General features: G+C 33.9%; 1 protein-coding gene across 4 annotated transcripts in view; it reads right to left on the bottom strand.

The window, feature by feature from the left end:
• Positions 1-11747, bottom strand: part of Pkn (serine/threonine-protein kinase N) — a 77441-nt gene extending 65694 nt beyond the window's left edge. Inside the window, exons 1-2 of one of the 4 annotated variants that reach the window (XM_023174109.2) lie at positions 11654-11747; positions 11425-11584 (exon numbers count right to left, since the gene is read on the bottom strand). In XM_023174109.2, coding sequence (XP_023029877.1) covers positions 11425-11445 — 21 coding nt within the window. In that variant the 5' untranslated portion in view covers positions 11446-11584; positions 11654-11747. Of the gene's footprint in view, positions 1-2504; positions 2702-11424 lie in introns of those variants that run through there. The other 3 variants (XM_074178374.1, XM_023174111.2, XM_023174110.2) reach the window with 3 other exon arrangements.
• Between the last annotated feature and the right edge of the window lie 12555 nt (positions 11748-24302).

The following is a 24302-nucleotide window of genomic DNA, read 5'->3' as shown; positions in this document are numbered from 1 at the left end:
TCTGATTATTGGACTCTTTGGTGGAATGATGCCCTGCCTACTCTAGAATCTCAAGATAAGAGTAAAATTGTACATTGAATCAGTATACAACTTTAAAAATACAATTGAACGTTCATTGAATATCACAACATTTAGGCGGGTTGGCTGTCTTTGTTCATCTTTCACTCCCTGAACCACTGTGCATGCTGTTTTTGGCGAGTGCATTGGCTTGGGATGTGGGGGTTGAGCAAATCGGCCATCGGATGCCTGCTTCCGCGTAGCCCCGCTGGATACAGAAATGACAGAATCACTTGTGGTTCTGTTATTCCCTAACTGAATGGCAACCCACCGATGGCTAAATCCTAAGGTGTGTGTATCCGTGCCGAGCAGATGAATGACACTGAGACTATCGGCTATCTCTACGGAACCTTCGAGATACCGGGCGCCCTCTCGTCGTAGCATCGCCTTGTCACGGTAATGCGGGGCTCTATCGTAATTGACCTTCTTTCCCTAGCTACTCGTGGGGCTTTTATGGACAGAGTAAACTTAAAAATTCTTTCTGACGCTGAGTCTACAGAGAAGATGGATATCGAGCTTACGACTCCAACTGGCCTCCCTGTAAATTTAGATCAGGAGTGAGTCTACAGAAGAGATGGATGTCGAGCTTACGACTCCAACTGACCTCCTTGTGAATTTAGATCAGGAGCGAGAGCTTCTCAACCCTCCAACTACTGACCCAATAACTGAACCTAAAAAAAAAAGTTTGGTGGTGCAGCCAGGAAATGACTGAGTCGTGTCCTCAAGAGCGGGGTACCTTATGAAACCGCCTTGCACCAAATTCTTGAGCGGCGTCCGCAGAATCTGCCCCAGGTGTAGGAACAAACCCCCATGAGCAGGTTAGCAAACGTTTGCGCTCAAGTGATGATTCACCAAAACCAGAGGCGAAAAAGCCCTGCACGATTGAATCTAAGGTATCGTCAGGTGTATCTGACGTGCAAAAACCCTCATATGGTTGTCGCGGGTATCAAGGTGGGAATCTTGCACCTTGACTATCCGACTACCTCATTATCGATCAAACAGCAAAGCATATACTTTGTGCCTATCCCGTTGGGGACCAAATCACGTTTTCAGAGTTCGGCAGAGCCGTACTCTTACCATCTGACCTGACCATACAAACTAATAGGTTTCGTCAAGAAGGAGAGTTTATTTGGTCGAGTGTGAATAGGTGTGAGCCACAATAAACCCTTGCGGGTTGCGGTGGAGGGTCGAATAGACCCACTCACTTTGGACCTAACCTAACCTATCTCAACAGTTATATCAATTAATTATTCATAAACTCTTCAGCTGGGAAGTAGGCTTTGTTAATTTAACGTTTTTTTAAAATGGTTTAAATTCTAACAGTGACATTTCTTCAATAAAAATATATGTTTTTTCTTCCCCCAGCTTTGTATTGGTATTTCTAATAATGCTTAATTTATCGTAATACTTTTTTGTTTGAGGTCAAAAACTAGTATACATCAATACAATAAATATTTTTTTAAATTTGGATAGTCCTTTCCAACAAGTACTTCTAAATATGATTCGAATGTTTCAGACAGAACTATTTCATAAAATTAATTTCTAATAGAACTATTTCATAAAATCATTCATTTATACTTCACTTGATACAGTCAATAATAGTTAACAGATTCAAAAACACATTGGTGAATTTTTTCACATATTTTTAGGTTGATTCCACTTACAATCTTCGGTGAGAGTTAATCCTAAAAATTTCTCTAAATCTAAAGAAGGATGATTTTTCATCTCTCCAGACTAATTTTTTGTTAGAAAACTAATTCTGGCTTTGAATATTCCACTGTGAGCCAAGTGCACTGTAGATATGACCTTTATAATAATTTATACCATTGAAAGCTAAAACTGGAATCTCTGGCGTAAAATAAATCCAAAACAACCAAGTTTTCTGTCGATGGTGAAACGCGATGAAGCACAGGATATTTCGTCTCATGAGGACGTCAACCTGGTTGATTGAAGGCGCGTCGTGAAAAGTGTTCAAGATCTGGTGTTTGGGAACAGTGCTTGGTTTGAATTTATACAATCAACCAATAGGGAATTGTCGTCCACATATAACGAAATTTTCTAAAAAGTCATTGACATAAATTGTATGAAGCACATGTCCGAAAATAGAGCCTTGAGGTACTCAGATAGAGAAGTGTAAACGTTAGGATGATCACTGATCTTTGTTAATGTATTGTGCTTGCCTTTTAAGATAAGTTTGAACCATTTAACTGAAATACCGCTAAATCCATATTTTTCTGATTTGTACAAAAGGATTTCATGGTCAACAAGATCAAAAACCCTTTTATAGAGTTTCTTTACGAAATCTAGAAGGGACCGATATTGATAAAAAAAAATGTGTTCACAATTGATTACTGTTAATTATATTTTCTATTATAGAAAGTTTTCAAGTTCTGACATTGTTTTATTCAGTTAATTTTTTACACCAGTTTTCAAAATAGTAACGTTACCTTGATCCACAACCAAGACATTGAAAAGCTTTCGTCTTCGGCAGCACTTTGAAATATATCAACTCTCACAGGGTCTATTAAAATTTTAATGTATCGAATTCCTCACAGTGATGATAACTATATTTCCACACCACCACAAGTTCACTGTACCACATTTTTTTGAAACATACTGCTTGAGAGTTTGCTCTCACACCTTGTACAAACCATGGTAATGTAGCAATGTATGTGATGAATTGGTACCTGATAATGATATTGACAAAAGATAAAAATTATAGATAATAAACAAATAGATAATCTCATTTTCTGAACAATGTTATGTGATCTTTCAATTGCCTCAGTAGCAGATACATGATCATTCATTGAAAACTTATGATATAAAAATATTACTATGAATATGAAATATCTATCATTTATTATATGACTTTGGCAATTGAGAGTTTAGCATACCCACTTTTGAGTTGGTAATAGTAATATTGAACTTTTAACGAGGTGCTGCATACATTTATTGTTTCAACTGCACCAGATGTTTCATACACTCAATAGTTTTTTTTGTTCTAATGTATTGTATAAAAACAGGTCAGTAAAGTAAAGATAAATCTAACACCAGAACAGCAACATTCTTCTCTTCACATACCAAGTTGCTGAATCGCGCGTCGAGAAGAGTTTGGACAGTGCATCTCTTGGATTCTACGCTAGAAGTTCCAGTTCTACATTTAATCATGGTAAAGATACTTTCGTATTTGTTGTTCATATTTTCAATGAGTAGTTATGAATTTCTAGGGAATTAAATATTACTCAGAGAAAATTAAGACAGTTGTAGGTGTCCCTCAGGGACACCTACCACTGGCCCCTTTGTTATTCATATTTTACATAAATGATTTAGCCTTAGATATTGTGAATAATGAAAATATTAATCTTGTGAATTTTGCAGATGATACAAACATTCTAACAGTAGGTTGGTCATTAAACAATCTTTTCGACCACTTTAATGAAATGAATAAAAACACTTTTGTCTAGTTACCACTAGTTAATTTCATTTATACGACCGGTTTCGGGTTTAACACCATTATCAAGTATAAAACTGAAATGTGAACTTTGAAAACTCGATTATATCGGGAGTTTTTAGGTAAGCTGTAGGGACAGGTATTTAAACGAACCTGGGTGACAACTTTAAAATTCAACACTGAAGATAATAGGGGTTGTTAAACTTATAAATTCAAGAGTGGAGACCTTCATAAATCGTGTTGCTCGTTTAGGGGTATACATTTCTGGTTTTTGATTGATTTGTTAATTTCCATGGCTCTCAACAAATTAATTTTTTTCCTTTATTACATATGTTACATATTATTACTTATCTTGTGTTATGATTCTTGTAGATGTTCATACATTGTAGACTTTTTGTCCAAACAGACGTGTTCACGGAACCTTACGTCAAAATTTCTACCGGTTTGGCCTGTATATACTGCAGAGCATTCGCCACACTCTATTCTATATATATACCTGATTTTTTCATTCTATCTCGTTTGGGTTTTGCATTAAACAGAATGAAAAAATCAGGTATATATATATATAATAGAGTGGCGAATACTCTCCAGTATATACAGGCCAAACCGGTAGAAATGACGTAAGGCTCCGTGAACACGTCTGTTTGGATAAAAGTCTACAATGTATAAACATCTTCAAGAATCAAAAACATATTAGGGAAACCAGCAAAAAGTTGTCATCTATTTGCTATGCGTTTAGGGTAACATCAACATATTTATTTAACCGACCTTGGAGGTCTTTCCGTTTCCGAGATAGCAATTGCGGGATCAACTAAAAGGGCGGATAGTATATAATTTTTTTAGACACGGATATAATTTATGAATGTTAAATCTTATCTGTTTGTATGTATTCTTATGATACAAAAACCATTTTATCTCAGCTGTTTATCTGAGGATTTATGGGGTACTTTTAAAGTATACTTATGCAGGAAAAACTTTGCAGAAATTATGTTAGACTTGACAAAATATGTATCTGGTTCATGAGAATACAATATTAAAATATTTCGACTATGTAAAATTGAACTGCAAATTTTATTCCTTCAAGAATCAACATAAAGTTATCAACTTCTACACTCATAAATGATGAAAAAAAAATGACTGATTAATAACTCTTTTTCAACATCTTTTCAGGGCATTGAAATATCAATGCCCTGAAAAGATGCTGCTGCGCAATCCGTCTAGAAACTGAGAAAAACCCATTTATGGAAAATAATAGGTGGTGGATTCTATTAGGTTGTTTCAAAAGTTTTGTCCGTTTTAATGTCATGTGTTTTTATAGCTCCATATCTCAATAAGTATTTATTCTACTGTGTCGTAGAGAATTTTGTACTCTATACATTGTTCTTTTTTTTCCAAATTTTAATTTTTTCTTTTTTTCAGCTTATTACTATATGATGTCGTTATGCAATTTTCGGCCAATTTTTCTCTACGAATTCAAATCGAACCAAAGCGCTACCGAAACAGCCTGAAAAATTAACCAGGCATTTGACAATGCTAGTGTTGATGAATACACTGTTCGTCGGTTTGCGAAATTTCGATCAGGAGATTTCAGCCTCGACCTACACCTACAGTAATCCAGGACAAGGATTGGAGGACACTCATGGAGACTAACCCATCAGAAACAGTGTGTGAGATGGCGGAACTGGGCGTCAGCTCCCATGCGGCTTTTGATGGTTTACAACATATTGGAGAGGTAGGTAGGTAGGTCTAAAGTGAGTGGATCTATTCGACCCTCCACCGCAACCCATAAGGGTTTATTGTGGCTCACACCTATTCACACTCGTCCAAATAAACCAAGCTTCTTAACGAAGCCGATTAGTTTGTATGGTTAGTGGTCTTTTAGGTCAGATGCTGAGAGTACGGATCTGCCGAACCCAAAGAACCTGATTCGGTCCCCAGCGGGGCAGGCACAAAGTATATGCTCTGCAGTTTCATCATTTTCCAGACAGAGGCGACACACACTGTCTTCCGACAGTCCAAGTCTCTGCATGTGATGATTCAAATGACAGTGACCTGTAAAAAGGTCTGTTAGACATCGTAGTTCATCCCTACTGTAGCCCAACAACTGTTTGGAATCAAGCTTTGAAGGGCAAATAAACGCCTTGGAGTGAGCCAATCCTGGAAGATTCTGCCAGAAGTCCATAACTCTTCTTGCCATCCAGGTGTTCAATGTTTGTTTGGCAAAGCCCAAAGCGATGCCAATGTCTGGTTCTGGTCCGATGAAGCCGCTTGCAGCACCCTCTTTGCAAGAGAGTCAGCAGCTTCATTGCCTTCTAGGCCAGTATGGTCAGGAATACAGACCAGAGACAATCTGTTTAGTCTTCCTATCGAGGAGAGTCTTTTTTTGGTAGTTTGCTACCAATTTAGACGTTGCTCAGTAGGAGTCAAGAGCTTCCAACGCCGCTTGACTGTCCGAGAATATTTGTATTGACTTATGAGTGAGGTTGGATTTATCCAATCCCTCCGCACACAATTCAATAGCGTAAATTTTCGCTTGAAATAGAGTCGCATAAGTTCCTAGGCAGGTAGATAACTCTGTCCTGGGTCTGTGACTGAAAACACCTGCATCAGAACCGGAAGGTGTTTTTGATCCATCTGTGAACCAACAACTATCTGCTCTTAATATTTCCTTCTCCGGCAGGATCCAGTCCTCTCTATTCAGGAGAGTAGTATTGGAGAGGTCAAAAAGCTCGAAAAGTGGGTGCCCCACGATTTGAACGATGAACAAAAATTGTCACGTTTTGAGGTCTGTTCTTGTTTGCTTTTGAGCAACCAAAACGAACCTTTTCTGAATCGGATTATCATGAGTGATGAAAAGTAGATCCTCTTACAACAGGGAACGTTCAGGACAGTGGTTGGACACATGTAACATGCTCTCTTTTTGTTCCAACAACTTTACAAATAACTAAATGAAAAAGAAGTGTAGAAATATTCCAATATTATTTTTCAACAAATTTTAGCCCAATCTATTTCAAGTTATAAAATCATCATAATAAAATATGTACTTAGCATACAAATTACCCAGTTTCAACTACCTGATTATCCAATCAAGGGTTAAAGAGAAAAAGTGAAAATAACTACACACATCCTCTATTAAATAAACAATGTCATCATTAGGCAATTGAGTATTATTTTCAACCATTATTGGCATGATATTCAGTCATTGAATTATTTCAAAACATTATTTGCAACAAGTGTAAACTCAGGCTAGACTTTATTTTGTAAATACTCCTACATAAAATAAAGCAAAGTATATCTGTTTAATTGTGTGTGAATTGAATGGACTTATTCTTTATAATATAGTTAACAGCATAACTTATACATTGTACCACCAATTGAATAAAAACTGTTTTTTTATTGAGCCACCTAAATGTTTCTAATTCCACAATAATTTTTTTGGGATTTCTTCTTAATGAATCTTTAAAAAACTGATTTTGAGAAAAAAAATGAATTATTTATCTGAATAATTTAGCCCTTCATTTCTTCATTTTGACCTCATATGAGGGTATTCGATCTTTATACTCTTAAACTTTTTTTATGATTTGGCCTCTTAGTTTTTTATTTCTTCTGGATGCAGGACTATATAACCCTAAGCTCTGAAAAAGAACAAACAGTACATACAATGTTTTTATTGGCCAATTTCTAATATATCTTATGATAATATTTCCTGCGCATGATAAACAAGTAGTGTCCGACCGAAAGTTCGGTTAGGGTTTCGGTCGAGTTTCAGCAAAAAAAACGGGTTTCGGGTTTAGTTTCGGCGGCAAACCTGCCGGAACTACGGCCGAAACCGAAACTGTATTCGGAAGTTCTCGCGATGCGATCGGTCATGTTGAATTCGGCGCGTTGAATTTCATACAAACGTTGCATTGCAAATTGTTTTATATCAGATTATAATAAATATGAAATACTATTGATAGTTTTTCTGCCTTCCCTTATATCATTCGAAATGGAGGCAGTAGAGCCAAAAAACGAAATTCGTCTATTGTAGTTTTTGGCGAATATTTCAAAAACAACTGATATTCTAGATCTGAAAAGAAGTTATTTTAGTTACCCAAAATAGAAAACTTTTATCTAGTTTAAGCGACTTTATAGGTCTTACCGTTTCTGGTAAGTGAGATGAGCTAAAAAACCAGTCTGTATCCGTTTTCTTTTTTTCCAAAAATAAAATTAAAACGAAACTTATATAGAAGTTATACATTTTGGAATTGCATTGTATGACTAGCTCAAAACTGTGGAAAATGATGTTTGATCTATAGTTTCAACATTAGTACCTATAAGTAAATTCACAAATTTTTTGATAATCACAGAACAAAATCACCTTCTCGACAGAATAATTATAAGGTAAATGGGTATATAGATAGATAATTATTGCAATTCAAAAAGAAATACATCAATACAATATCAAATAGACCCAAAAATATTGAATAGCAAAACGTACATTTATGACAATGTTAAGAAGTTTATATTAGGGACTAAGGACATATATCTAGCTTTCAAAATAATTGAAATCAATATTGGTGAGAAAATGCCATCAGGGCAGATTGGAGATAATGGGGATTTCAGTAGATTGCAGAATGTTAGGATAGCTGACAGTGTGTCAGAAACAGTTCAAGTGACTTCAGGGGTTCCGCAAAGTTCGCACATAGGCCTATATTATTTCTACTCTTTATTAATGACCGTAAATCTGTGTTTAAATACTTGGATACCTTTCTGTATGCAGACAACCTAAAGTTTTTCAAAACAGTGCAATCTACCACTGATATTGAATTTATTCAGAATGACCTGGATAGCTTTTGTATCTACTGTGACCCTAATTGTTTAAAAACGATAAGAAATATAATGTGTTGAGATTTCATAAAGCAGCCTGTCACTGGAAACTACTCCATTAATGATGTAACTCTTCAACCTGTCAATAGCTTATGCAATTTGGGGATTACTTTCGATAACGATCTTAACTTTATTGATCATGTCAACAATATCTGTAATAAAGCGTTCAGAATGCTCGGGTTCATCAAAAGGAATACCCGCCATATTACAGACTATGATGCTATAAATTCATTAAACTTTTTACTGGGTCGAAGTTATTTTGTGTCCCCTTTATGCTTGTCATAAAGAGAGACTTGAAAAAGTTCAGAATCGCTTCACAAAATATTTAATTCTCAAACTTGGCCTACCCTACTTTGTACTTAACCCGCAAATGAGGCTTTCGGTATTAGATTTATTGTTACTTGAACAGACATAAACTTCCAATGGTTCTATTCCTTCATAAAATAATAAACTTCCACTACAATTGTTCAGCTATTTTAGATGATCTTTGCCTTTCTGTTAACTTAAGAACCTTAAGAAGTAATCACAGTTTTTCATTTGGGTAGCAATTCTACAGGACTAGCTATGGCAATGAGTTCAGAAAAAATTTAATACATACTTTTTAGAAGTTGATCTTGTTTATCTGTCACATTTAAAATTCAAAAAAAATTGTTCCGCCACAGGCTGAACGATCGATTTTCACTTGCTATCGTCCAACCCGTTTTAGGAATCACACGTTAAAAGGTAAGACCTCGTTAATCCTTAGCTCGCACAAGTTTCGACTTCTGAGGGTTGTCGTTTGTAGGGGTGCGACAGCTGGTTAACAGAAAAACATTTTTTTATTTTTTAAACCAATATATAAAAACCTAGCAGAGACTAAGAAATTTGTTACCAGTTTGAATATAAACAATGCTACAAATCTGTCATACTTTTCCTTTAGTGACTTCACAGTATACCAAAAATTAACCTTGCATGTATTCAAGAAACAACATGACGCCAATATTTGGTCAATAGGCAATGCTGTTCAGGACAGTTGTGGAAATTAATCGGGTCAATTTTGCAAAATTTGATAACTTGATAATAATTATATTTTGTTGGCAAAGAAATTATCTTATTAACAAAACATGCAGGAAAATCCTTAAGGCGCTCTCAAAGCGGTGCCTGTGCTATTTGTCAGATAAATAAAAAAACAATGTGAACTACAAGACAAACACATATAGAAAATAATAATATGACTATTCATTAATCAACACAAATGAAATTCAGGGCTGGACATTTTAAAATTCAAAAAGAGTCATTAAAAAAATTCCTTCACATCCTTTACAATTTTTTTGAAATATTTCACTTATATTGCATTCCTTGATGGTTATACATTTTTTTCCATTATAACAAGTAGTCTTTATCAAGGCAAGATGTCGGTATTGAAAGAAAACAATTTGTATGGATAAGAACTATTCAAATCCCAAATGAGTTGTATTTCATGTGGAGTATTACAAGGATCAGTTCTTGGGCCTACTCTTTTTCTCATTTACATAATTTGATATGAAAATTGAATTTGCATGGTGATAAGAAATTATTTGCTGATGTCACAATCTTGATCAAATTTTATACAAATATAACTGAATTGGAAAATAAAAGGGAAAGTGATTTTTGTGCCAATTCCTCAGCCGTTTCATTGTGGCAAAATTTCAATGAATCGAGTTGGCACTTCGATAAGTCTAGTTATATTTATATTATATACAAAAGACTACTGAATGCCTAATGCCACAATAACTTTAGTAGGTACTTATCAAATAAACAAAAAAACTCAAAATTTCTTGGTTTAAACATTGTTATAGAGTCTGAGAAAGAGAATATCACCAATCATAGACATTTCATATAAGTTGAAATATTTCTTTTGTTGAAAAATCCAATAATTATTGGCCTGTTGTTTATATAAATTTGATTTCTGGAGACAGGGAACTGCTACAAAATCGTCTGAAAAACCCATGAAAACATAAAAAATATTATAAAATACAGCTTGCCAGTCCTATAACCAACAACTAAATGATACAAACCTAGACATTTACTGGACATTATTTAATCGATCAAAACAAAGATGAGTGTTATTTTCATCTATTTGAGAAAATGTAAATATAAATATTAGAATATGTCTTATATTAATTTCCATGACCACCTCACATATGATTATCAAATTATTAAATAGCTTTTTGAATGAGAAGTAAAACTGATAAAATTCATCATTCTTCACTGGGATAAACATCTATAATAGCTTTCCCAAATACATAAAGGACATTAATTTTGACACAAATTTAAAAAACTGTTCGAAAGTATTTTAGATGTATCAAATGGAATAATAAATTTAATGAACTTGAAACATTTCTAGATTATTACATGATATATATTATCCTCCTTCATTCTATCTATAAATTGAAGTTATTATAATTATTATTTTCAATCACCAAACATTATTTTGAATATTACAAGGATATAGGGCACAAGAAATATATCCTGTTTTTGAATTGAATGGAAAAGCATTTGGAATGTTAAAAAATAACATATTTCCAATGTGTGAGTGGCTACTAGGTAGACAAATATTTTGAGTGCTGCCACTGTGTAAAGCATGAAAAAAATAACCAGTTTATTGGTAAAAAACATTCCTTGTTAAATGTTTCACCATAATATTCCTACTATACTATTTTCAGTAATTTGAATCGCAGATTGGCATTTGGAAATGAGTAGAAAAAGTGGAACCTTACCATTCTTAGAAAAGTTATCAATGTCAAAATGTTCAAAGATGAATCAGACAACACCGTCAGTTACTTGTACTAGCACCCATATATATTTAATATTAGACAGGAAAATAAAGAGAAAATCTGAGGGTCCAAAAATATTTTTCTGGGACAGAGGGTAACCTCAAACGTTAGTTATACCCACACTGAAAAATTTCGTTAACGAAATGGGCATATTTGTGTTGTTATATGAAAATGGAGGTTCTAAAATCAATTTACAGGAAAAGTTATTTCTGAAATAATAAGTTTATAGGTAATAATTGGTTTTTTCCACACCTGGTAATACGAATCAGCCATTTTGAATTCGAATTCACATCACAAATTTTGTTTCTAATTATTATTATTGTCACTATTTCTTTCAACCACTCAGACCATTATACATATTGAAACGATGTTATCCACCTCTGCTAATCACTTTCTTTTATTAAAGATAATACTGAAAAATATTTATATAACTAATCTTCAATCTTCACAATATCAGAAATACTACTACTGTAATATTTACAAATTTGGCAGAGACATTTTCTCATTTTCATCACATATGTCAAAGAAACACAGAACTACTAATATGTGATGCTACATGCGATTCATACGATGCGAGATGAAAGAAAAATTCATATGTCACTAACGTCATACAGATTGTTATTTCCGTCGCTCATATGATTGAGGGTAGATATCGGTTTCTAAAATCCGGACACAAGTCGATTTTTTGGCATTCGTCGAATCATGAAACTGTTATCATCTGGGACCTAATTGTCAAATAACGTGAACTCTGTGATGAACTCTCTCTTCAAGAAAAATGGGATATTCATCTCTGTCTTGAAATAAAAAAAGGGGTTTCCAATTTTTCTCTCGATTTTACAGTTCACCTGATTTGAAAATGAGACCCCTGAAATTATAGAACAGATGGTGTAAACATAGAGTCGATGTTTGCTGTAAGACCACAATCTGCCAAATGGAAAAAAATGGAAAAATGACATACGTATGACATTGCCCTTAATCCAATAATCAAGATGGATCGACCGAAATGTCGAAGTAGTTTTCTTACATGTTCATGATATGATTAAATGAAAGGATACACAGGAAATAGTACGAAAAATGACATAACGTTACTGTTAATTCAAAATGGAACATCGCTCAAGATGGACTGGTTTTTTAAAACACCCCTATGGTGTCTGTTAACATCTCTTTTTCCGTTAACCAACTGTCACACCGCTAAAAACGACAATTCTGAGAAGTCGGAACTTGTGCGAGCTGAGGATTAACGAAATATTATCTTTCAACTTGCGATTTCTAGCACGGAAATGGATGTAAAATGAAATTCATAGACAAAAAATTGAAAATTGTGGAAAACAAGAGGGTTGTTTTCCCGGACGCCTGTTCTTTAAGCCATTTTGTCGGCCTAGTCCAGGAAGCATGTATTTCCGACAAGGAAAGAAATACCAAGCAAGAAAACCTGCTGTTGAATGAACCAATATTTATATTTACGGCCATCCTTTACCCTACGTAACAAATAATTTGTGGATTACAAAAAAAGAAAAATATTCGATTCAGCCTGTTGGTATCCATAGTTTTGGGAATATCAGATTGAGGATAGCAAAATTTTTAAATTACTCAGGTCATAACGTTCGTCGAACTTCAGCGACCTTATTTGCTGATGAGGGTGAAAACTTAACGATTTTGAAGAGACGGTGGTTGTATAATTCTACCAATGTCAATGAAGGAAAGATAAACAATTTACCTAAAATTAAAAAAGCCAAGACCGTTCCAAAATTAAGAGATGAGAACAATCAATGAGAATCGGAAACTTCACCTTCTCGTTCTGAATTCAACAAAAAAATTTTAATCTATTAATCATTTCAAATAAATTGACTTTCTTCAATGATATGAATTTTGCAAATTTTCTTATAAATATTAAAATTATCCATTATGATAATCAAACTATTTTCACAAAAATCTTTTTCAATTCTAGACGCATTTCGTTAACACCGTAATTTCATCGGCAAAAAATCTTACAAATAATTGTTGACCGGTCGCTTTGCTATCAGTGATATCAAAAATGCATTTCATCATTTCGGACTTTCATTGTCTAATATGATATAGATAAATTAATTTGAAATCACTGAAAGAATCTGTAAAAAATTAAAAAGATTAGCTGAAAAATAACAATTATATAAAGCAAAAAAACTGAAATTACAATGAAATAAAATACAAGCAACAACCAAAAAATCAAAAAATTGAACTATTAACACGAGATGAAAATTAAAAATTAAAAGATTGCAAACCAAGTTACTTCACGAAGTTTCGATTGTTAGTATCCACAATCGTTTTCGGGTGATAGCTGGACTTATTTCTGAGGATTTAGCTTGGCTAAATGCGTTGTTGGACAAAATATATGAGGCTTCTTTGAATTTTCTCCTATACCAGTGTTCCTCCTTGTGGATAATTTCAGCTTGAGCCCACTTGATGTTATGTTGATGAGTCCAAACATGCTCCGCTATTCCTGATTTACTGGTTTCTCCTCGCTTTGTGTGTTTCTTGTGTTCGGCAATGCGAACTTTCAATGGCCTCTTAGTTTCACCGATGTATGATTCTCCGCACTCGCAGGGTATCCGATAAATGCAATTCTTGGAATCGCAGTCCACGTTTGGTGGCCTGGTTTTCGTGAGGCTGCTACGGGTAGTGTTTCCAGATCGGGAGAAGGTTCTGATGTTATATTTGGACCCAATTCTTCTTGTCATTTCCGACAATCCTCTGATGTAGAGAAGTACACACGTACCTACTGATTGTGGCGGCTTATTTTCCTTGTAAGGCTCTTGCTGTCTTGTAGCTAAAATCTGTTTCACTTTGGAATAACCATACCATTGAAGGTCATTTATGATGATGCCTAGTTCCTTTTCGAGACCTTCCTTTGTATTACATAGCCCAAAATCCGAAAGCACGATCTAATTTTTTTTAATTTTCATCTCTTGTTAAAAGTTCAATTTTTTTATTTTTTGGTTGTTGCTTGTATTTTATTTCATTGTAATTTCAGTTTTTTTGCTTAATATAATTGTTATTTTTCACCTTATCTCTTTAATATTTTACAGAGTCTTTCAGGGATTTCAATTCAATTTATATCATATTAGACAATGAAAACTAATGAAATCCACTACGAAACATTGTCAACCACCTCCAAACAAACGATATCAAAAATCATGGAGAAAGCCATAAACTACCATATCCTAAATATTTGGAAGGCTTTAACATCTAGAGCGATCATCATCGCGCCATCAATATGGCATATGTCATCCATATTTGGGATATGGCAATCAGCAAAACTTCGATGCAATGGCTTGTCGGATCATTTTTGTGTATGGCACTCCAGTTTCCTGGGAGAACGTTCCTACAAGTGACTGTCGATAGATATCTCTCGAATACTTTTACCATCGACGCTGGTGTTTCCCAGGCATCCATATTGTCTTCAACACTCTTTTCATTGTACATCAACGACTCATTGGAAAACACCAAGGATCATATATATTGTTTTGCTGACGACAACACGCTTGTCTCGTTATTCAGTTTGGATTCCAGGACATCGGCTGGGGATGCACATATCCTCACCGACAGCAAGAGGTTGCATATGTTGATGAAAACCCAGAGATGATTTCGAATTGGGGTGAAAGTAACCAGGTTCAATTCAATGCCACGAAAACCCAGGCATCGGTTTTCTCCAAAAAGATTATTGTCTCCGAACCAGGTATCATAATGTCAGGACAGACAAATCCGCTTTCTGTTTTGATAATTTTGTTGGGGGTTAAGGATACCAATATGTTTTGTCACAATCATGTCGCTGGAATTGCAGAGGATGCTTCTCGAAAACTTGGAACACTGTTCCGACCAGCAACTTTTGATGCTTTATAAAGCATCAGATCAGACGTTATTTGGAGTATTTTTCACATGTCTGAAGCTCCGCCCTAAGCATATCCTGAAGCTGCTGGATTCCATCCAGAAAAGAGCCATCCGCCTGATCGAACATCACTTGCAACCTTGATAGTCTCGAACATTGAAGAAAGGTTGGAGATTTTTGTCTCTTTTATAGATACTTTCACGGGAGGTACCTATTCAAATGACTCGGCACATTTGATTTCAACCGCTCTTGGTGAACATATCAGAAATACGCGACGGACTGTGGCTGCTCATCGTTTTGAGATTCAACTCAGTACACCTCAAACTTCACTGTTTGGGAACTGTTTCATCATTTGGGAATCTGCGTTCATGTGAAATAAACTTCTCAAGAACGTTTTTCCAGATGAATTTAATCTACAGCGATTCAAATCCAATGTGAATTGCTATTTTCGCACAGGCACCGCTTTCAGAGCGTCTTAAGGATTTTCCTGTAGTGTTTTTGTTTTGTTCTTAAAAAAAGTAATAAATAGTACACACTTGACTCAATTCTTATATAGTAAGTTACCTCACTTGTTTTATTGTAAATGAGATACCAGGTAGAATTTGTAAAACAATTACAATATGAGTTCTTGAACAGTACCTGGGGAATTTGTATCATTTGCCCTTATTGATTCAAATTCTCTGTCGAACGACCAACAAGAGGCTAACCACTCACCATTGTTGAACCAATTTCCATAATGCCAATACTTTCATTCATATTCAAAATTCACCTAATGTCCAAGAACTGAGATTATTTTGAAATTCTACCAGTTATCTCAAAATTTACTTGCAGTTCAAGAGCTGAGATTTTAATTGGTTTTACAAAATCTACCTGTTATCTCACTTAGTATTAAGCAATAAAGTGAGGTAACTTACTGTTGTATTTAAGAATTGCAGTCCCGTGTGTACTATTCATTACCAACTATGAACATCGTGCATAAGTAAGTACATAAGTTTACTTCTATACGGTGCTATGAAGCTACGACGTTAGCGAAATTTCGATCGTGAATCGGGCTTACTACCACTGCGTCAATTTACCGCTTATCACGTAGTTTAGGTAAACTCACAACTCAGACGTATTTTTCAATCAACCTAACAGTTCAAAATCGGAATTTTTTAATTAAATGCCAGAAAAACTTCAATTCGAGTTCAAAGTAAGAAATATAAAAAAATTATCGGTGTGGCCTTTTTACGCTTTCGTGCAACTAGAACGATAAAAAATAATTGAATTTTTTTTTCACAGGGAATGAAGTAAATATAAATTGTCATTTTCCATTAGTAATACCAGTGCCAAGAGAGCGCGTATTTCATGTTCCATTGCTAATAACATGAGTTTTAGTACCGAAGTTTTATTGGAAAAATGGAAAACCAAGTCAAGGAGATTTTACACTCGAAGTCGTGCGCGGCTTAAATGGTTGGCAAGACAATGGCTTGTAAACAGAAAATACAGATATAGAATGAATTATTTTTATCGAATAGAGTTGAAGAAATGGAAATAGTGGTTAAACACCCGTGGGAAGAAATAAAAACCAGTAATGATAAAGTAGGTTGGACAGAAACCGAGGTCATTTATAAGATATAAAAATGTGTTTCTGTCATCATTTGACGTGATTTCAGAAAAAGGAGAGAAGAAGCTTTCAAAGTGATTCATAAATTCAAGAACAGCGTTTGGAAAATCCATCTGACTGAGCTAGATCTTCAACATTAGCAGCCTCTATCTATTCACATTATCTCTATTTATCTCACACTAATAACTTTATTATATAGAGACGCCCTCTGCTACAAACCGTACGTTCCACTAAGCGGTCACAACGATCAAAATGCTCGTATAACCGTTCCACATAATGATCGCGGTCGTTGTAGTCGCCTCGAAAACGTCACTCATGACGTCATTACTTTCGCTGACGGCAAGCTCACGAACCATCTGAAGAGTGCTTAGACAAGGAAAGATATATGGACTCGTAACAACCAACAGCATGCTGAGGCAAATCTGCACCAAACGCTAAACGCCAGTGGCGTATCTATGAGAAGGGTTCAAGACATAATCCTTCCATAATCTATATATCAAAGCAGTATGGACTGAATTATTTTATCGCCTCATCATATGGAGTCTTGAGTAAAAGTAATAAATAAATAAAAGACTTCCGGTGTATTGTTATAGGTATTTCACCTATAAACGATGAGATTGGAACCTTTGGTGTAAAAGTTGAAACTACTTCTAGATATTAATTACCCTAACACCAAAACTGATATATGTATTTGCACTTGACGCGCGTTGCGCTAACTAGCATCTTCAGAAGAAAATTAATACTGTTGGCGAAACGTGCGTCAAGTGAAAACATCAGTTTTGGTGTTAGGGTCTAGAAAAAGTGTTTGTATTTCACTTGACACATTAATTGAATTTTAAGACTTATATTTATTGCACTTTCAGATTAATTCACACTTTATACCAATTATTATGAATAACCTGAGGTATATTGAAGTTTCAACTTTGAATATTTCTATAAAAAAAATTGTAACTTCATAAAGCATTATAAATTAATTCAAAATATTAACAATCAAACTCGTAATAAGTAAACATATTTATTATATTGTTATATACATACATACATCCAAAATTGTACAATATAGCCCTACTGCCCTTTAAATAAAATCATTTTAGTGAAATAGTTTCGAATAGCATCTTTTGCTTCACTCTGCTTTTTCATTATGAAGTGTATCCTTATATTCAAATATTTTTCAATAATTGATTTTATTAAAAAGTAGACATGATTGACTTCATTGTCTAAGATGTGCTTATTCAGACATTGAAACATATCAACCGAAAGACATTGTCTCAATATAGTATTGGTTAATTTTTTAACATTATTTCCTTTTGGCAAATCTTCGTGGTTGTGTCTTATAAGTTTTTCACTAATCTGGCAAATTTTAACATCAGATGAGGGATATATTAATCCGCCTTCTGTTTTTTGGGAAATAAGGGAATTAAGAAAATTCGCTTTGTTACCTATTAAGCCAGTAACACATGATTCACATTTCATTTTCATCGACAAATGTTTAGTAACAAAACCAGCTATATAGGTTACAATTTCTTCTGAGCAATGAGATAAAACATTGGTGTTCATGATATAACTATGTTCAGAAAAAATTGTTTCTAGTGATTGAGCTTCTTTTTCGGTTTCTAATAAATTGTCTTCCGTTATAATTGGTATTGAACTATTTATTTGCTCCTCAGGAGTTTTATTGGTTGTACTTGAAACCGATAGAATAGAAATTTGTTCTAAAGGTAGACAATTACCTATGCCCCCACTTCTCACTTCCGTTCTTATAAGGAGACGTTTATATGCAGCCATAAATTGACGGGCGGTTGGATTATTGTTCCAACCCCCTCTAGAACGAATTGAAGAAAAAAAGAGTTCTATATGGTCTTGACTCATTTTATAGAGAGGAAAATAAATCAAAAGTTCTTTATGCCATACTATGTCATCAAACAGATCCACTGCACTTTTGAGATCTAAAATAAAGCCAGTTTTTCTAGGTGAATTTATTATTTTTTCATCATTGGGAAATTTCAAAGCACAAATATATTCATTGAATTTCGCAACAAAAGCCAAAACTTCAACGATTTTGCTTGGGCACAAAGCTTTTTTATAGCAAGGTGCTTGCACAGTTATCGAGTTTAAAATATCAAAAGCGGTGTTGATATATTTAATAAAACGTACTGTGCCTTCACAATCTTCAAAATCTTTTAATTTTGCGGGGTGTATCTCTTTGCAGTTGAGCACTTGTTGATGGATAAGGTTCTGGTGTTTGGGGTCTAATTCGTTTCCTGTTTTTCTGGAAAATAAAAATTTGTTTAGTACACAACTCTCTTTATGGTAAGGTACTCTTAAATACTTTCAATCTGCTGAACAAAAAATGCATATTCTTTAATCTCTATTTAGCTGAAAGACATTGTCGACTGGCCTCTAAATAGAGAGTATCAATAAGGTTTGAAATATTAAGGTTATCAAATTGTTTTTGCAGTATACCTGTATTGACTGAAGACTTGTAGGTCGTTCTGGGAAAATAGTGGGTACAGCTTCATTCAACAATTTCGTTTTTTCCTCAGTTCTATAAAAATAACAGGTTTCAAAATGTTTTGAGCAAATACGATCGTTTTTTGATGGGGACCAGTTTGAAATCTTCATATTAGCTACCCAAATGGCCCGTCTATCTTCATTTCTAGGAAATCTGAAAAATGAAATAGTATTTAATAATAATCTATAAAATTTTCTTGTAATATGAGTAATGTATTGCACAGATCATTTTCAATGAAATAGAAAAGAAATATTTAATTTGTCTAGGGTCCACAATGTAGTCATTCATTTTTTTCAATCAAAAATGTATTTTCAAGATATTCCAAATTTTCACTCGATCTGACCCTGCTATAAATGCACGCCTATGGAAAAAAATGGAACTTTCAAGGTGAATCTGAAGTCTATCATAAAATTATAAATGAAAATTCACAAAGTAAGCACTGAAATCTTCTTTAACCGTAGATTATCCACCACTGAGTTACATACTTGAAAATCTAGACATTTGCATACATAGTTTTCACATAATATCCATGTTTGGCCTACTGTTCCTAAATGTACTGATGTTTTCTCACCTGTGAAATGATATACCGGTTTCCTTTTTCTCGCTATTACTACTACAATAGTAAGATGAGCACTTCACCATGTTTATACAGTACTCACCCACAAAATAGTTCAAAATACACTCAATAATTGCACAAAATCGAACAAGCACCAAGATCAATGTTTAGCACCAACAATATGGCGGCCACTCGGAAATTGGTCACAAACTCGATTCGTACGCAGAGGTTGGCGTTATGTATCCCCTCTTTTACCTAATCTAAGGAAGAGTGGGTCGAAGTGGACGTTGAGAATATTTCGGCGCAATTTTTGAAATATGACATTGGTCATTTGTAATTCATTTCTAATTTCTCAACTTATTCAGTCTCATAAGTGATCAATTGAATAATTACTTACATAAAATGAAGTTAATTTAAGGGTAGCATAAATTTAGAGTATAATCTAAGTATGCAATTAGACATAACATTTTTGAAATGTACAGTGTAATATGTGATACAAAATGTACCTGAAATGACTTTTGAATTCTTCATCTGAATAACGATGAAATATATTCTCATAATCGATAATACGTGGCCTAAGTTTTTGGTTTTCACGATTATAATTTTGTAAAGTTGCATTCTATTCTCTATCAGAACTAATATCTGGAGCACTATTGCGACACATCTACAAATCTCCAATTGCCGTATAAGACATTTTGATTACATTCAAACTCAATTTGTTTAATAATTTACACTTCTTTTTCAATATAAATAAAGTTAGCTTGCCATTATTGAAACTTATTGTTAAGGTTTACGTAACCTCATTAAAACTTCTACCACCTTTTACTTCTATACGGTGCTTCTACTTCATTTTTTTACCCTTGTCATTTGTTAGTTTCATAATCCATTTCACTTGAGTTTACGCTCGCAAGCAAGTGGAATGGGAAAACTGCGGTCTAGAGCATGATCGTTGTGAGCGCTTAGTGGAACGCACGGAAAAAATCCTCCTCGGTCGAAATGCATTTTATATAACAGAATTAGTCATTGGAAATTAAAGGTAAACACGTACATATAATTTTTTTAAAAAAAGTAATCATCATATATATTAATTCTAGGTATACAGGCAAACTTTAAAAAATAGATAACTTTCTTGTTGGTTGTTTATTTGGGAATTTGATTGTTTTCGTTAATCAACTACAGTGTCTCATTTGGGTAATGGAAAAAATGAACTACCTAGGTTGAAATAAGTTTATTTGTATAATTATCAAGACATATTGTAAAAACCTAGTAAACCAAGTGAAAACAGTGAACTTTCAAATTAAAATTATTGAAAGACGACTTGTTTTTGTCCATTAATTTCAATTTTTTTCGACAGATAATAAAATATTGAAGCAAATGTTAGTGAAGATATTCTTATCGTCTGCTCATGAAATTCCTCAGTGTTAGGTGTCTTTTATGAATTTCACCTTCCTTCGAGGCCGATTTATAAGAACTAAAAAGTAACTTTTGAAAAGAAACGACTAGACTTCAATATTTAGTTTGAATATTGAAAGAAATATTAATAGGAGGATGTATAGTCACAGAGTATGGTTTTCAATTTCCACATCGAAGGTAATTTAGCTTTCGACTCAAACGTTTTGTTATTAGTTACCTACTTGAATTTTGTTCGTTCTAACAACCGAGAAAAGTGAGCAAACTACTATGCTATTAATCGTATATATGAAGAGTTTTTATTTAGCAAACAGGTGGGCAAATTATATAAATGATTTTTAAAATTTATGAGGTTATCAACTCTCGGAATGTTTGATTTCCAACAGGGTACATAGTGATGTAGATAATTTTTTCGGTAGAGGGAAAATTCTCGTACTTTCAGTTATATAAAGTAAACGAACCAAAAGATCCAGAGTACTTTTAGAATTCAAATACTGTTTACAGTGTCCATTTTATTATGTATTGTATCCATGTAATCGAAAATACCTCAGAGTAATACTCTGAAGGAAATACATTTATGTTACGTAACCTCAACTACCAAGTATTGCCAACTAGTAGAACTATAAACTCGCTGCACATGAATCAAAATTCCGCAACAAATTTGCTACGCTTGCATATCTGACGCAATCATGCGCCCTATCCAAAATTAAGATGAAGCCATTGTATGGCGAAACACGTGTTGCGTTTTTGTAAAACAATTTAGTGAAAATCTCACAATAAAGTGTTTTTGGAATACGTTACAGAACTTACAGTTATACAGTTTGTAGTTTGTGTACCATTCAGATACCACCAAACTGAACTGCCACTGATGTAAGAATTAGGATTATGCTAATTTTCAACCGCGCAACTCAGTAGATGGAACCTAATTTTCTAAGTTTACAGCAGTTAATTTTTGAAAGCTGTCGTCTTGACCAAATATTTCTTAGCTTGAGAAAATGATTTCGAAAAGTAAAAATAAAAATCAATTTGTTCACGTACGTATAGTCACACCGAGCTTTTGAACGATCATTCGCGACAGGTCTAATTCATCCATTCAAGTTGGAATCAGACAATGTTGAGAAAAAGTTTGTTTTCGAGACATTTGTATTTTTTTGAACATGTCCTATTCCCGTCAATTCCAATTGCGAAAGCTCTTTCGCTCGAGTCATAATCAGATGAACTATCTTCTATTTCCACTGTAATTTGTTTTATTTAAGTTATAATACTCGAGACTTCAAGATATTGGAGGTTGGAGGTTATATGGTTTATGATAAGAAATAAGAATCAAAATATTCAAAATTATTCTTCTTCTCATTCATCATGTAATGGCCTCACTACTAAGACTATAACGTATTAGCTGTCAGCTTGGAGTGCTGTCTGCGGATAGTCTTGGTTGCTGAGGCCATTGAATCGAAAAGAAGAAGGAGTGCTGTCCACTGCCTCTTTTTCTTCCATATTTTTTAAAATATTGTTTATAGAAAATTCCGCGATTTTATGTTCAAATCCGCCACGCCGCTATCGTCGAATAAATTCAGCTACAGTAGCGGAATTTCACTACAGTTTGCAACTCTATACCAACTAACAAATTTAAACAAATAAAAACATCCAAGAAACCAACCCAAACGAATTTCGACATGAATACGCATGCACAACAAGAACACTTCTCATCAGTTCAGCCACAGAATAGTAAACAATGTTCAGCCTCGATAGCAGGAACGATTAATGATAGTAAAAGTTATCGAAAATGCAGTTAGGAAGGGCTTATTTTCATAAAATAATTGAATGACAAATAAACAGAATATCAAACCGATGAAAATACAATACTTGAAATGGAATCCTTATCCGGTAATAAATACGGTAGTGTAAAAACGTCCATAATTTCACATTTGTCTTGCGATCACATTTGAATAGGCTATTATTACAGACATATTGGTTAATTTTTGTGTGTACGATAGCTATCAGACTTTTCAATTATTCTTTGTCTAAGGAACTATTCAATGGACTGCTAAGGAACTATTCAGTGTTGCCACTATAAAATTTTCGGGTATAAATCGACTGACATTTTCTAGGTCTTTTTTAGAATAATTCAAAGTCGGAACAGATAGAATTTTTAATTTTATAGTTGTTCCTGGATATATGAATCGAAGTATTAAAGTTTATATGAACAGAAATAAAAAATCCTAGGGAATTTTAAGTTTGTACGTTGTTCATTAGTCTGTCATTTTATCGTCACATGTCATAAACCATATGAAATTTTTTTGTTGTATTAACTTATTGTTTATTGTATTCAGTAGAACAGGATCGTTCTGATAAAAAAATGTCTAATCATTTTGGAGTTTTGCAACTGAATGGTCTTCAATCAATAAACTGTCTTTTAATAGGGCATCTAGAACAATCTCTGATAATAATAATGGTATAAAGATATCATACAACACCTACATAATACACTTTCAAAACGTAACTACTCAACAGAAACAAACTGAACACTGAAATGTTATGTTTGTGACAACAGGTAAACATATATAGGGGACAGGTTTCGAACAGTTGAACAACCTAAGAAGTAAAATTTCCTAGGATTTTCTATTTTTGTCCAACTTCAATAATTCGATACATATATCCGGGAACAGCCAGGAATCTATAAAATTATAAATTCTATCTGTTCCGACTTTGAATTATTCCAAAAAAGGCTTAGAAAATTACAATCAATTTATACCCGAAAATTTTATAGTGGCAACCTTGAATAGGGGTACTGGAATCGTCCATTAGAATAAGATATGATTCTATTTATCAGAGTTGCCAATACGGAATTTTCAAAATCTTTACTAGGGCAGAAAAATATCCTCACATTTTACAGAAAACTCTTGATTTAAAATAAGAAGTATACAAAATAAGGTATTACCCATATTTAGCAATATGTAAAAATGTGGATCTCACTGACAAGCCACTCCTCAAATCCAATATAGCAACAAATGAGGTAATAATTTGAAAATACTGAAAAATCAAAAAACCAATATATTCGAAAGCTGGTAGAATGATCAGCGAAAATTCCATATGAAATATAGTTTTTCATGATCTATTCATGCCTTAGATATTGATTCTCCAGAAAATCTTAACATTTGAATGAATACTTACAAATTGCTCT

This window comes from Leptinotarsa decemlineata, unplaced genomic scaffold (genome assembly GCF_025532065.1).
Source record: "Leptinotarsa decemlineata unplaced genomic scaffold, Ldec_3_MD MMD2_tig00003736_RagTag_RagTag, whole genome shotgun sequence".
Taxonomy (NCBI): Eukaryota; Metazoa; Arthropoda; class Insecta; order Coleoptera; family Chrysomelidae; genus Leptinotarsa; species Leptinotarsa decemlineata.
The sequence above is the reverse complement of the archived record's forward strand: the minus strand, read 5'-3'. Positions and strand labels throughout refer to the sequence as shown.